Here is a 19,142-nt window from a genome sequence, read left to right as displayed (position 1 = left end):
GACACTTAAACAAATTGTCACTGAATTTTATAAATGACAATTAAAAGTTGCTGATGTATGATGAGCTTCACATTCACAAAGAATTAAAAAACTTTCTTGAAATTAGTATTTTACAATGCCTTAATGTATTAAGTTAATTTAATAAGATATTAATTAAATTTTAAAAATTGTTATTTTCAGGTTTTTGTACATTTTGTATAGAATCACTTTCACTATATAGAATCACTGGAAGAAAATATTTACCATAACTGCTCAAAAAAAAAACTTACCATAACTGTTTAAAAAAATATTTACCATAACTGTTCAAAAAATATTTACCATAACTAATCAAAATAAATTAGAATTTGAATTTTACCATAAATATCATTTAAAATAACTACCAGGGAAGTTAAGCTTTATCAATTTTTGTAGCTCTAAGACTATTGAGTTCAGAGCGACAAGTGATGAACCCTTCATATAATTAAATAAAAAAATGTTGACAAAGTTTTTTAGTCTGCACAAACTAACCTTTTATAAAATGTTACTATTTATTCTTTTAGTTTATTATAAAATATATATTTTATATTACTGCAGGATTTGACACAAAAGTGTAGTCTGAAAATAATGAAATAAACTTTAAAGACAAAAAATGTATTAAAATGAGGTATGTTACAATGCTGTGTTTGAAATTTTAGAAAACATAAAAATTGTTAATAGAAACAAAATGACGACATTGAAAGTTAAAAGCTCAGGGGTATAAGACTTATGTGTAATAAATTTATAGCATTTTTATGATTTACTAAAGTTTACTGTACTTGCAAAACTTGTTAGCTTGACTTATTCAACCCTCAGGCATTGTACAACATAATAAAATATAATTTTTAAATATTCTGTTATAATATATTCTATTATAATTTTTAATAAAAAAAAAACAATTTACAAAACTTTTGCAAAACTATTTTTATGGAGAATCAACTCAATAAATGTAAAAATGTTATCATGTACTAATATTACACAATGTTTATTTTGTTTCTGATTTTTTAAAACATAAAATTTTTTACTTATTTCTTCTCTCAACAATTGATGCAATATTTTTTAAGTTCATATATATTTCAATTGCCTCGAGCACCACGTTTTTACTTCAAAATTTGCTAGTAACAGTTTTTGGTTTGCACATTTTTTACTTTTTTTAAGCTTTCTATTAAACTCTATTAAAAAATATAATGCCAAAAAATCACTTAATTTGAGTAATACATTTATGTCAACTCAAAGTGATTTTTCAAATGTTTATGTTGCTAATTTAGCGCAGTCTTTTTTTTTATTGTGACAATTTTCAAAACCACAGAATAGTGTCTGCAAGTTTTACACCCAATTTAAGCAACTTCAAAATCATTTGTTTAAAAATCCCATTTTTCAATAACTATTCTGTTAGACACATAACATAAAAAGTGCAACTCTATACATTTGGTAAGTGGGTAGATAAAATATGTAACATGGAACCCATTATTATAAGGAAAATACTTGTATATTTATTATTTACTTATTATTATGAATAAATATATATTTTTTTTAGCAGCTTCGCTTCCAACAAGGCTGCAAACAACCAGTATAAGAGTTCGAAGTTACTGGAAGAGAAAAGATGAAGATTGTAGAGCAAGATAATGATTGACAGATGACTTCAAAGATTGCAAATTATGTGAATCAGGAAAGCAAGATGAAGGAAGTGAATTCCAAAAAACTGATGTTTGAGGAAAAAAACTAGATGAATAAGAGCTTTTGGAGCATTTAAGAACAGTCACAGAAAAAGGATGAGATTTAATTGAACGACGAGTAACACAAGAATGAATTTTGGTAGATGGCACAAGAGACACTAGCTCTTTAGAGCAGTGTCCAATATAGTATTTGTAGAAAAGAGAAAGAAAAGCAACATTACGAAGATGTGATACCAGTTGGAGGTTGGCTGCAAGAGCAGGTCCAACTATGTTCACAATGCATTTTTGTACCTTGTCTAAAAGAGAAAGGGCATCATTAGAAGGTCTGCCCCAGATATGGCAACAGTATTCCATACAAGGACGGATTTGAGATTTATAGAGATAGAGAATAGAATTCAGAGTAAGAAAGTGTCTAGCACAATAAAGAGATGCAACCTTAGCAGATGCTAACTTTGCAATGGATTTGATATACAGTTTCCAAAAAAGATCGGAAGTAAAAGTTAATCCTAGAAGATGAAGGGTAGATGACTCATTGAGTACATTACCGTTCATCAATATAGGAAGATCTAAATTATTGCAATAACGATTGGCTGAAAAAAATTGTGTTTTATCTGAATTAAAGCTAATTAGCCACTGTGAGCCCCAAGCTGTAGCAGAAGTGAGATTCTTTTCAAGCATAAATGCCCCCTCCAAGCAATCAGAGAGTGTTGGCTTCTTATCATGGCAAGAATAAATGAGTATCATTAGCGAAAAATGACACCTTAGATGTGAGAATATCTGGAAAATCATTAATGTAAATTAAAAAGAGTATAGGGCCAAGGATAGAACCTTGAGGAACCCCTGAAGTTACAGGATATGAAGAAGAGTGCTGTTGATCGAAGACAATATTTATACTATGATTGGAAAGGTAGGACTCAATAATCTTAAAGATGTTACCAGATACACATGTCAAACTTTATCAAAAGCTTTAGAAATGTCAAGAGTGACAGCCTTAACCTCTCCACCTTAATGCACAATAAAACCTATCAGTTATTACTGTTAGCAAATCAGCTGTAGAACAAGAAGATCCAAAACCATATTTATGATCAGATAGTAATTTTTTAGATTCAAGATGAGAGATTAAGTGTTTGTTAATTGAAGATTCAAAAACCTTGCTTATGATAGGAAGAAGACTTATGGGACGGTAGTTAGACGAATCAGATTGCTCTCCAGAATTTTTAAAAATAGGGTTAACAGATGCCACTTTCCAGCAGGCTGGAAAACAAGACTCTGATAAGCATTTGTTAAATAGTTTTGAAAGTATAGACAATAGCTCCAAAGAAAACTTCTGCAAGACTATAACAGGTTGTTATCCAGGCCACACGCTGGAGAAGAGTCTAAGCAGGAAGTCACTTTAGATATAGAAGCTGGAGAGATACGAATGTCAAGCAATGAATCAACCTGTTTGATGGCTAAATCAGGTAGAACGCAACTAGAGGAATCAAGAGATAATATTGATGAAAAATTCTTAGCAAACAATTCAGCTTTGTCTTTAGGTGAGGTGACGAAATCTGAACCATACAAGAGAAGTGGAATAACAAATTTGCCCTTATTATTGATACTATTAAAGATACTATTGATATATTAAAGATACTATAGATACTATAGATATATTAAAGATACTAAAAATATTAAATACTATTAAAGATTCTCCAGAAGTCAAGAGAGCCTAATTTTTGTGATAAAATACGAGATTTCATGACCTAAGAATAGTGGGCTTTTTATCATTTTTTAATATTTAAACAAGTCTAAAGATATTGTTTAAACGGTAATAAACGTTATAAAAACCACTGATGAAATTTTAATGAGGATTACGCAAAAAAGTTTGCATGACAATTACATTTGATAACTGCCCTTTTACAAATGTAATAAGTTAAGAATAAACAACGAAAATTTTATTTTTATTAACCTAACTTTTCCATTAAAAATGTTCAGAAAAAGAAAAAAAAAATTAGATGTTATATGACACGTAAAAAATGAAATCATAAAAGAAACATAACAAAAAAAACTTTTATTTATCATCATGCAAACCCAAAAATGTTTATTAAAACTATTTCTCAAACACTAACAAATATAATTTACCAACCTTTAAAAATAAAATAAAAAACAAAACAAAAAATTATTAGCTAAAAATTTTACACGTTAAATTTTATTTATATTAGCTTTTGATATTTTAATTTTTTTTGTTTGTTTGTTTGTTTGTTTTGTTATGATCGATTTTATCAAAAAATTAAAAAAACATTAATGTCAAACTTTAAATGACATCTCATAAAGAGTTTATTTTTTTATAATTAAAAAAAACTTCTTTAACGGATATGAATTTATTATTAATTTTATAAAATATAATATTGAGAGAGTTATCCTCGTTATCAAGAATAAATATACTTGATAACATTATTAAGAATAAATATTTGATAACTCTTTTGATCTCTCTTGATATATTATAAGTTAAATCAATAGAAGAAGTTTTTTATTTAATTAATTGTTACAAGTATTTATGCTTGAAGCAATATAGCTCTTGCAATGTCTATGCTTATATTTATAAGCATAAAATAATAGTTTAGAAAAATAACTTATAATAGTTGCATCAGCTTTATATAATTAACAGTTTGCAATATCAAAAAAGTGAAAATAGAATTTTCTTATAATTTAGAATAAATTTTGATTAAAAAAGTTATTTAATTAAAAAAAAATTACACTTTTTTCTCCTCCTTTTCTATTTTATACAAAAATTTAAATTCCTTGTAAAAATGTTATAACTTGTAACACTGCATTAAAAATGTTCATAAAGCGTACATTTAACTTTTTTTGTCGTAAGGCAAGTGAAAGCACAATGGTATATATTTCTTAATAAATAGTACTAGGAAACTTATATCTTTGTTTGTCACAAAAAAAATAGGCCCTAGTAAAGTAATTAACTTGAGTTTTTTTTTTTTTTGCGACAAGTAATATTTTTTGTTTGTTAAAAATTCTTTAAAAGTAAAAATTCATTATTATTTGCAAAGCCACAATTTTAAGAAATGATGAAAAAAAAAAATTAACACACTTTAATTCATTTACAAATATAGAGAAAAGAAAGAAATTATTTTATGTTAAATGCTAATAAAAAATGTAATATTAAATTCAATTATTTAATATTAAAAAACAAAAAAATTGAAAAAAATAGACATTCTACAATATGTACATTTACAAAATAACACTTCTAGATATGTTTTTCTTAATTAGTAAATTAAACTTGTTTTGCTGTAATTTATTTTATTTGGGTAGTATTAAAAAATTATAGTCCTTAAATTAAAAAAAATAATAATAAAGATAATTTTATGACATCAAATCAATGACAAGTTAATGTGCTAAAACCTTTTTATTTAAAACAAGGTCTGTATGCATGTGTATATATATATATATATATATATATATATATATATATATATATATATATATATATATATATATATATATATATACATATAAATTATAAATTATGTTAGTGTATTCTACTAATAGATTGCTCAATGTTCTAAAAGAACAGAGCAATAATAAATTAGTAAAAACACTTATCTAATTTTTGATTACTTGAACACTGTGTTTTACCATCAGTAGGTGCATAAGGAAGGAAGAATCAGAATTCTTCCTGATGAGCCTAACGATGTATTAATTTAACATGATAGACCATGATAAATTGGGTGCTAATATGATAACAAAAACATAAAAAGCGCCAAACAACAACATAACTAATATATATATATATATATATATATATATATATATATATATATATATATATATATATATATATATATATATATATATATATATATATATATATATATATATATATATATTACTAATGCATGTTTTAGTTTTCACTCAATATGTAATTTTTTTTTTGGTGAAAATATAACTCTTGCTACTACAAAATATTTTTTTTTTCCAAAAATATTATGTTTTTTTCCTAAATGTTGACTATTTATTTCAAAAATGCACATAGAAACTATTGAAAATATTGTCTATATACTTTTTTTAATATGAAAATAACATATTGATAATATTATAGATTTAATTTCAAATTATTGCTATTATTCCAGATTATTATCTTTCAGATAAAAATGACATAAAATCAGTTTGTAAAAAATACATAAACATTAGTTGGTAAGAAAATGCGAAAATCCATTAACACCATACTCGGCAATCTTGAAGGTCCTAGAAAGTTACATCAAACTGAACTTCCAACATTGCATGATTGTTTACAGCAATGTCTTGATTTGCAGCTAGACAAAATACTAATTTATAAAAAAACCTACTTTTATCAATGCAAGAAGTTATTTTTATGTTATGATGTTGCTCAAAGCCCATATTTGTGGTACTAAAATTATTGAACTAAGAAGTTGGTCTGCATTCTCCAAAATAGCTCAACACAAAGTTCAAAAAGCAAACAAAATGTACTAGGAACCTAAACTTGACAAACTTTTAAATATTGCTTTTTGCAAATGCAGGAAAGATTTAGTAACCTCTTGCTAAAAATCTTGCAATGACTGTGCACATTGTCTAAGCTAATGTGATTTAAATTTAAGAATTCCACAAAAAAATCTGATTTGAATATCCAGCAAGAGCAAAAAGGTAGTGTTTCATCTTTGGAAGAAAATGGTCAAGATGTTAAAGAGACTACCGAACTATAATTCAAAAACTTAAGCAAGTTAATTTATCTAACTTACACAAGTAACATTTTATCTATCCGCTTTTAGATTTGGTACGTAAAATTTCTGCAACAGAAACAAATAATTCCCATGTTGGTCAGTAATAGTGATAAAGTCAGTGATCGCAAAGTTTGAAGCCACCAAAGAAATTTGAACTCTGAAATTTAAAGCAAAAAAAAACTTTTTAGTTTTATTAGCTGCCTTCATATTATGAGCTTCCATTCCATCATATTGCGGAAAATTTTGACTTTGATTTTAGCAAGATAACATAATTAAAAAAGCCTCTGAACAATATCTAAAAAGAGAACCTTGTAAGTAAAATTGGATCATCTTTAAAATATATTTGTTGCACTTTTCTGTTTTGATAACTTAAAACAGATGCTATTTGTCATCCTCATAATGTTAGCACAGCTAAAAGTAAACATGAGTCTACAGTGTGTGAGACCTTTTAAAGTTCCAAATAAACTTATTGATTGAAAAAAAAGGTTTCACATCAATAGAGTCATGTTCACTTCCAGTAGTTGCAGTGAAAACTGGTTCATTACTGAAACATATTATATACATACATATCAACCATATAATCTACACATTATACACATACATATAATGTTATAAATAATAAAGTTACAATAGTAGTATTACAGCTTCTATAGTTAGCAAGTTCCTTTTTAAAAAAAATTAAGTAAATTAACACAAATTAACCAACCTTTTACAAGTAGATTATGTCCTCCTAATACAAATGTATCTGTTCCTTGTGGAAGTGGAGTTTTTGACGTATCCAGAAAAACACTATGTGTATCAAATGATAGTTTTTGTCCAGTTAATATTGCACCCAAGGATTCTCTAGATAAAATAATTTGAATTAAAAAACAAAAAAATTATTTTTGACACTGATGCGCCCTTTATTAATTTATAATTATAATTAATGTTATTTTTAATTAATTGAGGCACAAGATAGAAAAAGGTATCAAGCCTATACAATGGAGTTATTGACTCAGTTGCAGTTGAGTTAAGAAATTAGCTACAAAACAAAAGCATCAACGCTTACAAAATGAGCATCAACAAAAGCATCAACGTTTTAAAAATGAAAAGAGCAAAATAACTTGGAAAAACTAATAAAAATAACTGGAAAATACTTTATAACTGCATAACTTTCATATTATAACAACATTAGTATATTTATACATTTTTATGTTTGCAATGAAATGAGAACTGTTCCCAATAAATATTTTTCAAGATATTAACACAAATTTAAAGTTTTTCTTTTAAATAGTGTCAATATGAAAAGGTACAAAGTGTCTTTGCTGCTACTAGAAGAATCAGCACTTTGATTCCTAAAGTAATCATGGAAAGCATCAGTGAAATCCAAAGGATGAAATTTATGGGTACCAAATTTGTTTAACAGTTTTGCTACATCATTATTGGATAAACTGTGATTCATTAATTAATATGGGACTGTTGTTAGAAATTGCACAACCATTTAACAAACTCTGGCATAAAAAAAAAATATTATACAGATTAAAAAACAAATAACTTTTATACTCAAAATTGTTAACCTTTAACATGTTAACTTAGATGAAGTATTCTTATCATTATTAAACGAAGCTTTTAAAGACAAAAACTTGATTAAGTTCAATTTAAAATAAAAAATTCCTAGAGTACATAAGATATTTTTTTATGTAAAAAATAAATTTTTTCAATGCTACTTAAACAGGACATTTAAAAATAATATTAGAAACACCATTTCCTGTTAATTATAGTAATAAAAATAGTCATTATCTTTAATAATATTAATAAACATCATTTCCTTGTAAACAAATATTTATTTACAAGTAAAGGTCAAATAATTAAGGAACTTTTTATAAACTTGCTACCTTTTCATAACAATTTAAAAAGTGCTTTGAAAATTTGAAAACTTTTTAATCTAAACTATTTAAGTCTTTAAAAATTTTAAAAATCCTTTTCCAGGTTTTCCTTTAATAACATAAGTAAGCTTTGAACTTGAAATTCTTGAATTTCAGACTAACTGCACTAATGCATCATGGCAAATATTATTAATTTGTAATCTAACAAACTATATTGACCAATATTGCACATTGTAAAAAAATGCATCAAGATCAATCATACACAACCAAAAATAGTTCAAGACACAAGCTATAACACACAATTAAAAGTATTTTTTTAATTGTTTATTATTATGGCAGAAATAACAAAGAAAGTGATATTTTTATTGCCAGCATAAAATTTGAATTGCAAACTTTTTGGATCTTGAGTAAGCGCTCTAATTGTTGGATCGCCAATAACTTAAAAGAAAAAGTCACATAATCCAACATGTCTAACACAGGAAGATATTAAATTAAAAAATTGCATAAAGAAAGTCACTTTAGTGTAGCACTTATAAACTTTCAGTGTAAAAAATGATTTAAAAAATTAGATTTACCACTAAATATGGAAAATATTAATATTTATAAAAAAATCCTAAACCCTTTATTTGCAACTATAGTAGATCAGAAATCTTTAAGAGAGAATTTGTTTATATATATTTGCTAAGAGAGGAGATGATGAATGTGTGGTCTGACTCTGAAAAAACAAGAAAAGAATGATCTTAGACAGAGATTAGGAGTAGTGAGTGTATCAGACAAAGTTTGTCAGAGAAGATTAAGGTGGTTTAGGGATCTTGAGCAATGAGAATGCAGATGATTTGAGTATCTGCATGTAGAGAGGCAGCTTCAGGAGAAAAAGGTAGACTTTTTAATTTACATTATTGATCTTCCAGATATTCTCACATCTAAGATGGCATTGTTCACTGATGATACTACCATTTATTCTTGTCTTGATAAGAAGCCAACAATCTCTGATTGCTTGAAGGGGGCATTTATGCTTGAAAAGGATCTCACTTCTGCTACAGCTTGCGGCTCACAGTGGCTGATTAGCTTTAATTCAGATAAAACACAATTTTTTTCAGCCAATCAATATCGCAATAATTTAGATCTTCCTATATTTATGAATGGTAATGTACTCGATGAGTCATCTACCTTTTATCTTCTAGGATTAACTTTTACTTCCGATCTTTCTTGGAAACCATATATCAAATCCATTGCAAAACTAACATCTCCTAAGGTTGCATCTCTTTATCATGCTTGACACTTTCTTACTCTGAATTCTATTCTCTATCTCTATAAATCTCAAATCTGGACTTTTATGGAATACAGTTGCCATATCTAGAGCGGAACTTCTAATGATGCCCTTTCTCTTTTAGACAAGGTGCAAAAACACATTGTAAACATAGTTGGACCTGCTCTTGCAGCCAACCTCCAACCATTTATTACATCTTCATAATATTGCTTTTCTTTCTCTTTTCAACAAATACTATAATTGGCACTGCTCTAAAGAGCTAGTGTCTCTTGTGCCATCTACTAAAATTCATTCTCATGTTACTCATCACTCAATTAAGTCTCATCCTTTTACTGTAACTGTTCTTTAGTGCACCAAAAACTCTTAATTATCTAGTTTTTTTCCTTGAACATCAGTTTTTTGGAATTCACTTCCTTTATCTTGCTTTCCTGATTCACATAACTTGCAATCTTCATATGTCAATCTGTCATCTGTCATCGTTATCTTGTCATCGTTATCTTGTCATTGTTATCTTGTCATTGTCAAAGTCATCTGTCAATCGTTATCTTGTTCTATAAAATTCATCTTTTCTGTTCCAGTAACTTTCAACTATACTAGCAGTTTCTTGCATCCTTGCTGGAAGTGAAGATATTGAAAAAAAAAACTTGGAGAGAGTGCATTACATATGGTATGAACAGGTTTAAGTTAAGGAGACTTTATATTATATTAGAGAAACAGCATAAATTGGGGAGGCTAAAGCGATGATGATTATAATAATGATGATGATTGTGATGATGATAATGATGATTATGATGATCATGCTTTTATATATATATACAAGCTTTTAGATATATATATATATATATATATATATATATATATATATATATATATATATATATATATATATATATATATATATATAGAGAGAGAGAGAGAGAGAGAGAGAGAGAGAGAGAGAGAGAGAGAGAGAGAGAGAGAGAGAGAGAGAGAACTCTTATATGTTGTCAGAAAGTTTTTTCCATATTTTGTTGACAAAAAGTAAAAATTAAAATGCAAGACTGGAATTTTTTTTTTATTAATTGATAGACTGCCTCCCTTAACCAAACCCTCAGTTGATGTAGCAGCTAGGGTTTGGACAAAAACCGACTTTTTGAAAAACCGGTTTTCGAATTCCAAATTCCCCAAAAAACCGGTTTTAAACGGTTTTTGAATTTTTTAAAAAAAATTGAATAACGAGATTTATTTCACTCATTGTATAATTATTATATTTATTTCACTTTCGTAATTTTTCTGAGAAAATAAGATTTTAAAAAACATAATATGTCCACTGAACGGTGGCTAAGTCTTGTTCTAAATTTGGACACAGAATTGCCTGCAATTAAAAATACGCGTTCACTAGGTACTGAGCTCGGTTTTATAGTTTTAAGTGCATCAAATAATAAATCTAAGTTTTTGGTTCTTTTATGTGTTGCCTCAAATAATGAAAACTCAGCCCTCAGTGTTTTTGGGTTAGTGATGTTTTCTGCAGGCTCTTCAAGAAACTTATTGATTGAATTTTACATGACCTCTTTTAAAAAAGCTTTACTCTGATAATTAGTTTCTTCGATTTCCTCTTGATGTGAAGCGGTGTTTATAATAGAATTTTGAAATATTGTAGACAATAACCTTTCAGACAATTTAATAATGTCAGTTTTTGAAGCTAAAGGAATTCTTTCTTCTAAAGCCTTTAATAGATTCAAACTTATTTAAGACTTTATATTTTTCAGTTCATTTAATAGAAATATACCTTCACTAGTTAATAAAGTGGCATCTCGTCGCTCTAAGCCTTCTACTGCTAGACGAATGAGTTCCAAGACTTTATGAAGTTCCAAAAGTGTAGGATATTGAGCTTCATTCCACTTATAAGATAAACCAAGATCATTCAATGCTAAAACTACACATTCTTTTACTGCTAAAAATCTTCCAACCATTTCCTCTATACTATTCTACCTTGTTTTGCAGTCAAGAATTAAATTTAACTCTTTTCCTTTTTTTAATTTTATATAATTTTGAAGAATGGTATTTCTTACTGGAGATTTTCAAAAAAATTTACAAATTTTTCTGATCTGTGAAACGGAATGTTTGCAATTGTCAGACAAAATAGGATGCTCTTGGTTACAAATATAAGAAAAAGGCTCTTCATATTCGTCATATTTGTCTTCATCTTCATCATCTGATTCCCCACTTGAACCATTTACTTCGGATTCAGCTTCAACCATTTCTCTATGTTTATATAATACATCAGTAACTGCTAGGTGGATTGCATGTGAATAGCATAGTTGATTAACTATACATGATAATTTGCCAAATTTTATCATAACAGCAGCACCATCATTTGTTGCAGCAACAATATCAGTTTCTAGATTCAAATTGAATATTTTAAGTCTTCCAGATATTAATTCTAATGTTCTCTGAGCATCACAAAAACCAGCTATTGGAAATAATCCTAAATTAAAATCTTTTGCTAAGTGATGTACATTAATGTTTAAATATCTATGATTTCTTTTACTTGTCTACTCGTCTAAAGTTATAGAAAATTTTTTTCCACTCATTTTTATTGAATCTAATTCTGTAATAGTTTCAAGTTTTGCTTTGCCATAAAATGCATGAATAAGGTCCATTACTCTAGAGTTTTTTTTGGGTAATGAATATCCTCGTCGTTGAAGAGTCTCTCGTATGAATGAGCTTTTCGTAATGCTATTTATAGAAAACCCATCTATTGCAGCAAGTTTTGATAAGATTTCTTGTAAGCTACTCCTTTTTACTTGCATGAAATTTATAATATTAGTTTTTTCTTTTAAAAAAGATGAAGGACCAGTATCTTCTTTGCTGAACGTTTCTGATTTATTTTCAATATCAATTTTATAAACTGATTTTAAGTGATTACGTAGATTACTTGTTGATGAACCTTTGCAACTCAACATTTTATTACAATATTTTCAGATTGCTTTTTCTATCCCTGACCTTTTAAAACTATTCCAAACTTCTGACTTATTCATTTTTTTTTATTATCTGCAAATGAAATTAAATTATTGAATAAATATTTTTGAAACAAAAATGCCTTACCTTTTTTAATTGTAACTTTAAATAATATTACCACATTGATAAGAGCTTAAGCTCATATCATAATTACCATAACATAACAAAATACTTAACAAACTAATCAAAGGAAACTATTTACTTATAAATTATAATATAAAACATACTTGATTTTTATAAGTAACAAATTTGATTTTACGAGTAACAAATTCCAAAAATCTAATTTGCAAAATAAAAAAACTTAGTATAGTATACACATAAAAATAAATACTACAATATTACATTTAAATAGATATAAATATCATAGTAGTATTATATATACTATTAATATACAAACGATTTAAATTAGTTATTTATAAATACATAAACACAATATAATCTTACACATAAATACATTTTAAAAAGAAATAATAAATCCCAATTATTTGAAAAGCATATGCATTTTTCGGGAAGCCATTTTGGAAAAACTTTCTAAAAATTTGTGTCAACATTGCGTGTATTTTCAGTCAAGCAACTGTTTCTATTGGGTAATTATTACGTATCATTTTACAAAAATGATAAGGGATAAATTTGAAGAAGCGTGTTAAAAAAAAGGAAACAGATTACACAAATAATGTAACAAAATGCTATTGTATAATAACAATATATAATAAAAATGGTAAAAAATAGAAAACCGGTTTTCGTAATTTAAAAACCGGTTTTCAAATGTGTCAAATTTATTTGAAAAACCAATTTTTTAAAACCAGTTTCGAAAAACTGCCAAACTCTAGTAGCAGCACTCCCTTGCGGGTCAGGCTATTTGTCAGTCGATATAGCAGCACTCCCTTGCGAGTCAGGCTATTTGTCAGTTGATGTAGCAGCACTCCCTAGCGAGTCAGGCTATAAGAAAGTCGATGAAGCAACACTCCGCGCATGATTTACAGTAAAAAAAATAAAAATAAAAACATTTTATTAAAAAAATTAATAATAAAAACATTTTATTAAAAAAATTAAAAATAAAAACATTTTATTAAAAAAAATTAAAAATAAAAACATTTTATTAAAAAAATTAAAAATAAAAACATTTTATTAAAAAATTAAAAATAAAAACATTTTATTAAAAAAATTAAAAATAAAAACATTTTATTAAAAAAATTAAAAATAAAAACATTTTATTAAAAAAATTAAAATAAAAACATTGTTTATATTGTTAAAAACATTCAGAATGTTTTTAAAAACGTTCTGGTCAATTAAATTTGCGTTTTTGTGGTTTTTTTAAAAAACGATTAATTTGTAATCAAATTAATGGTTTTAACTTTCTGACAATACGCAAATGTTGGACGAAAGTCAAAAGTAATTAAAAGTGACATATGTGTTGGGGTAAGAATCATTTTTTTCCTTCCACTCTTCCCAAATGCAACAAACTATATATATATATATATATATATATATATATATATATATATATATATATATATATATATATATATATATATATATATATATATATAGTTATATAAATTATCGCATTTGGGAGTACAGAAGGTAAAAAATGATTCTTTTGCCAACAAATACGTCACTTTTAATTACTTTTGACTTTCATCCAACATTTCCGTGTTGTCAGAAAGTTAAAACCATCAATTTAATTACAAATTAATCGTTTTTTTTAAAAACGCAAAAATGCAAATTTAATTAACCAAAATGTTTTTAAAAACATTCTGAAGTTTTTAAAACATTATAAATGTTTTTAATAATATAAACAATGTTTTTATATATATATATTTTTTTTTAGTAAAATGTTTTTATTTTTATTTTTATTACTGTAAATCATGCGCAAAGTGTTGCTATATCAACTATCTTGATATAGCCTGACTCGCAACGGAGTGCTGCTACATTGACTGACAAATAGCCTGACTCGCAATGGAGTGCTTCTATATCAACTATCTTATAGTCTGACTCGCAAGGGAGTGCTGCTACATCGACTGAGGGTTTGGTTAGGGCAGGCAGTCTATCAAGTAATAAAAAAAAATTCCAGTCTTACATTTTAATTTTTTTTTTTTGTGTCAACAAAATATGGAAAAACTTTCTGACGACCAGTTAGGAGTTATATTTCTGACAACCAGTAAGGAGTTTCTGACAACCAGTTAGGAGTTTCTGACAGCCATTTAGGATATATATATATATATATATATACATATATATTTATATATATATATATTTATATATATATATATATATATATATATATGTGTATATATATATATATATATATATATATATATATATATATATATATATATATATATATATATATATATATATAGATAGATAGATGTATGCTGTATATACACAGAATAATGTATAGCCTGCTCCCGCTTAAGAATGCCGCTACATTGAATGAGGGTTTGGCATGGGGCAGTAATTTTTTTTTTCATTATTATTCATTTTTTCATCTTTTTCTGAAAACGCCTAATGCTATAAAGATAGGAAAAACTAGAAACAATTTGTTATTTATATAGCTAAAGTAGATTGTGGTACTTACAAAATACAGTTTTGGTTTGGAAAAGTTTGCAGTTTACGGAAACAGTTTATGGAAACTATTAAGCGCTTTTTAGCACTAACATATCAGTGCAAGAGATTTCATAAGCTTTTTATAAAAACTTTGCAAAAAATTGTGTCATACTCTTACACAGACTCTGTGTTTATCCGAGTATCCCGCAGCCGAGTACCTGGCATAAATTGTTTCTGACACATCTCTAGATGACACAAAGAACAAATTATTTTTTGTGTGCATGTGTACTTTTACTCTTGTAAACTAACATACTTTAAAGTTTTTCCTTTCTTTACAGGTACTTTAACTGTTTTCTCATCACCATTATCACCATCATTAAAACGTAATGTGAAATACTTTTGAGATGAATCCTAAAGAAATAAAAATATATTTTATAAATAATAAATTATGAAAATAACTACTTGAAAAAAAAGCATATTATATAATAGTACTCAACCATTATCAAATAATTTTACATTATTAAATTATTATCAGAAATCAAGAAATTAAAAAAGAAAACAATTAATATAAATTAGGAAATTTAAGTTAATTATAAAAACTTTTATTTCTTAAATTAGATATATACTATGAACATTAATTTTTTGCATACTTTATAGTATTTATAGTTGTTTAAATTTTAATAGACAAAATTTTTAGTGATCTCTACATAAAAGCTTACCCTATTATCAATTAAATTCAAGACACTTTGCTAACAAATTCACTATTTAAAACTATTTTTCGGAAAAAAAGCTTTGGATTTTTGGATTTTCTCTCAACATAGATGTAAAATCTCTATATTATATAATAATATATATTACAAATGACATCACATTTGCCATATATTATTTTTAGGTCATTTTCCCTGTTTACCTTGCTATCTAAAATTACTATTTAAAGTTTTTTGGAGTCAAAAGGAAATTTGTTTGCATTGATTGCAGTTCTTTAATACTCTTTCTAACTTCATCTTCTGAACTTTATAACTTTTTTTTTCTCTCATTTTATCTTGAACATTATTTTGTTATCTTATCTTAAACATTATACAGAACATATATATACTAGGGTGTCCCAGAAAAATAACTTCTTGAAAACAACTATGGCCTAAACCTCTTTATTGGGTCATATATATATATTATAATAGCTCATCATAAAAATATCTCTAAAACATTGTTTTGCTGAAGGTGTTTTAGGAAAAAAAATTGTTTAAATTGCAATGAGATTGCAGAATATTTTTACATTTTATGATTGAAGCTCTTGATTACTTTGTAAAAATATTGGCTATTAGTAATTAAGCAACCAATCTGTCAGGAATTAGTACATTGTCCAATGCACTAATTCCTGACAGATTGGTTGCTTAATTACTGAATTTTGAAAAACTTTCATGATTTTTACATTTTTTATTACAACTACATTTTTTAAAATGTTTTTAAAATTAACTTTAATTAATTTTTGTTGAAAAAAAATACATTTAAAAAACAATAAAATATTGTGAAAAAGTTTTTTTTTAAACCTTCTTTAAGTCTTGTTTTGATATCTTCTGCTGGTTGTTTATAACCCATACCATTGTGTTTTGGAGCAGGTCTTCCAAATATTTAGACACCTTCCAATTGTTGTCTATAACTACCATCTTCATGTTTTTTAGCCAGTCTTCCAAATATGTTTTGCATATGAAATCCTGTACTAAGAATCATCATGATCTGAGATAATATCACGAGATAATATCATCTGAGATATTATAATATCATAAGATTATCATGATCTGAGATAATATCATGAATGCTCTAAGATAATTAACTAGAACCTGAGCTGCCAGTGGGCTCTTCAGGAAGAAAAATGAAAGATCACTATATAATGTGTTGCATTCTGTAGCATTTGAACCTCAATGACACTGAGGTGCTTTTTGTAATTTCAGGGTATTTACGTTGCTAACATAAAAACCTTGCTTTATGGCGTGCCACATATTGTAGAAACTGGAAATTTGGCAAATCTGCTCTAAGGTAAAAAGAAACCAGTTAATAAAAAATACTTATTACTTCTCCTGTCAAACATATTTTTTCAAGAGATGCTTTGAAGAACTTCCTTGTTTCAGTTGCAAGATTGTAAAAGAGGGTTCGAACTCAGGAACAAACTCAGGTATGTTCCAATCGAATTTTTCAATGTTACCTAGTGTATTCACACTATTCAGATTTTCAGTCTTAGACCATAGATCTTTATACTTTTTGTATGAGGGTTTCTATCATGACATGGTGAACATGCAGTTAAATTATAATGCTAGCTAAAATACATTACATTTATTTTCTGTCATTAGTCTCTTTAAAATTCAAATTAAAGTATTGACTGCAATTTGTATAGTATACATTTTACCTACACAGTAGCCAAAGGGCCGGGCTAAATGAGAATAAATGGAATATTTAAAAAATCTTTTTTCAGATAGCCAGAAAAAAAGATTTTTTCTGGCTAGCTGAAACTTTCTAAAAATATTTATCATGTCAACATCTACCCCCTCCCTCCCAACCCCTATTTTTGTTCTTGGAACAGTGACAACAACATTGCTGTTTCAGTTCTTACACTAACTTGATACCTAAGAAAAAGCAGAGTATTTCACACAAAAAAACTCATTAAAAATTTGATTTAGCTCCTCCTAAAAACTTCTTTGTGATCCCAATTAATACCTCAAAATTTTTAGGTCAATTAAATAATATTCAAGGGGCTCCTCAAGGGTCATGAAGTTGTTTAAAATTATCGTAAACAGCAATCGACGTCTCCTTATCTGATCAATTGTTATAGACTAGTATTTGGTCCTGTAATAATTTTCGTGTCAATATTAGAAAGCTCTGTATTAATAGAATCTAGATTTAGAAATACATCACTTTTTGGAAAAATCAAATAAAAGAAACATATTTGAAATGTGAAACATCAACTTCTAACTATTACAATGTCATTTTTAATAAATTATTTTCGAAATTTTACAATTAGTGACACTAGTGATGTGCAGTTTGTCTGCACTATACATTTTACACAAACTTCAACTACTTTAACAATTTATTTTATTGTAAGATGTTAAACAGCTCATTTGATTCAGCAGAGATGCAAGGATCAACGTTGATTTGCAAGCGCATGTATTTGTTTTGTCTATTACTGTTGACAATTTTAAAATCAAACAAGTGCATTTATGCTGTTTTATGCTACTTAAAATTATCTTGGAATTGCTGACAAACTCATCATGTTTATCATTGGAGAAACTGGATGTTGATTAGCTAGACTAAAATAATACTATTGTATTGTCGCCATTGTCTTCACATTCTTCAGCTACAGTTGTATTTACAAACTGTTGCTTTGCTAAAGCTGATGTCCGCTTTATTAATTGGTTTTTAATGATCTTTTTTAAAAATCCCACTCCATAAAAACTGCAAATTCAAATTTAAAATCTGAAATTTTTAAAGTGTTTTATCTGAAATTCTTAAAGTGTTAAACGGTGTTAAAAATTTTAAGGTGTCGATATCTGAAATTTTTAAGGTGTTAAACGGTTGCGCCTAAAACCCGGGCCTGTCAGACCCGGGCTAAAAGCTAAAAATCCCGCGCGCAATTGGAAAATAGTACTACTAAAACGTACCTATAAATGTTTTGATCACATGTCAATTTCACTACTGAAATTATATTATAACTTTTTTTATTAGTATTATAGTTAATCTTTACTATAATGTAGGAATTTCAGCTAATTTTACGTAAAAAGATAATTTTTGAAGCCCTCCTGTTTCATATTTTTGTAAATGTTCATTTGAAATTTATTTGCTTCATCACTTTAAAAGTTATTTTCTATAAAATTTTTTATGAATAAGTATAAAGTGTTATACATTTTTGAAAGTGTCATGTTACGGAGATTTTAGAACAAATTCATATCATTTTTAGCAGTCACCCACGCTTCGTTTGTATAATTAATTTGTAGCTTAGGTGTTTTTTAAAAATGATTTATTAAAATTTTAAAAATAGTGATAA

General features: G+C 26.9%; 1 protein-coding gene across 3 annotated transcripts in view; it reads right to left on the bottom strand.

Moving 5' to 3' along the window:
* LOC100212206 (pleckstrin homology domain-containing family G member 5) overlaps positions 1-19,142 on the bottom strand; it is a 66,237-nt gene that overhangs the window by 22,567 nt on the left and 24,528 nt on the right. For 2 of the 3 annotated variants that reach the window (XM_065791027.1, XM_065791028.1), the window contains exons 2-3: positions 15,423-15,520; positions 7,131-7,267 (exon numbers count right to left, since the gene is read on the bottom strand). In XM_065791027.1, coding sequence (XP_065647099.1) covers positions 7,131-7,267; positions 15,423-15,520 — 235 coding nt within the window. Of the gene's footprint in view, positions 1-7,130; positions 7,268-15,422; positions 15,521-16,656; positions 18,651-19,142 lie in introns of those variants that run through there. The other variant, XM_065791026.1, reaches the window with a different exon arrangement.

Source organism: Hydra vulgaris, chromosome 02 (genome assembly GCF_038396675.1).
Source record: "Hydra vulgaris chromosome 02, alternate assembly HydraT2T_AEP".
Taxonomy (NCBI): Eukaryota; Metazoa; Cnidaria; class Hydrozoa; order Anthoathecata; family Hydridae; genus Hydra; species Hydra vulgaris.
This window is presented reverse-complemented; position numbering and strand designations above follow the sequence as displayed.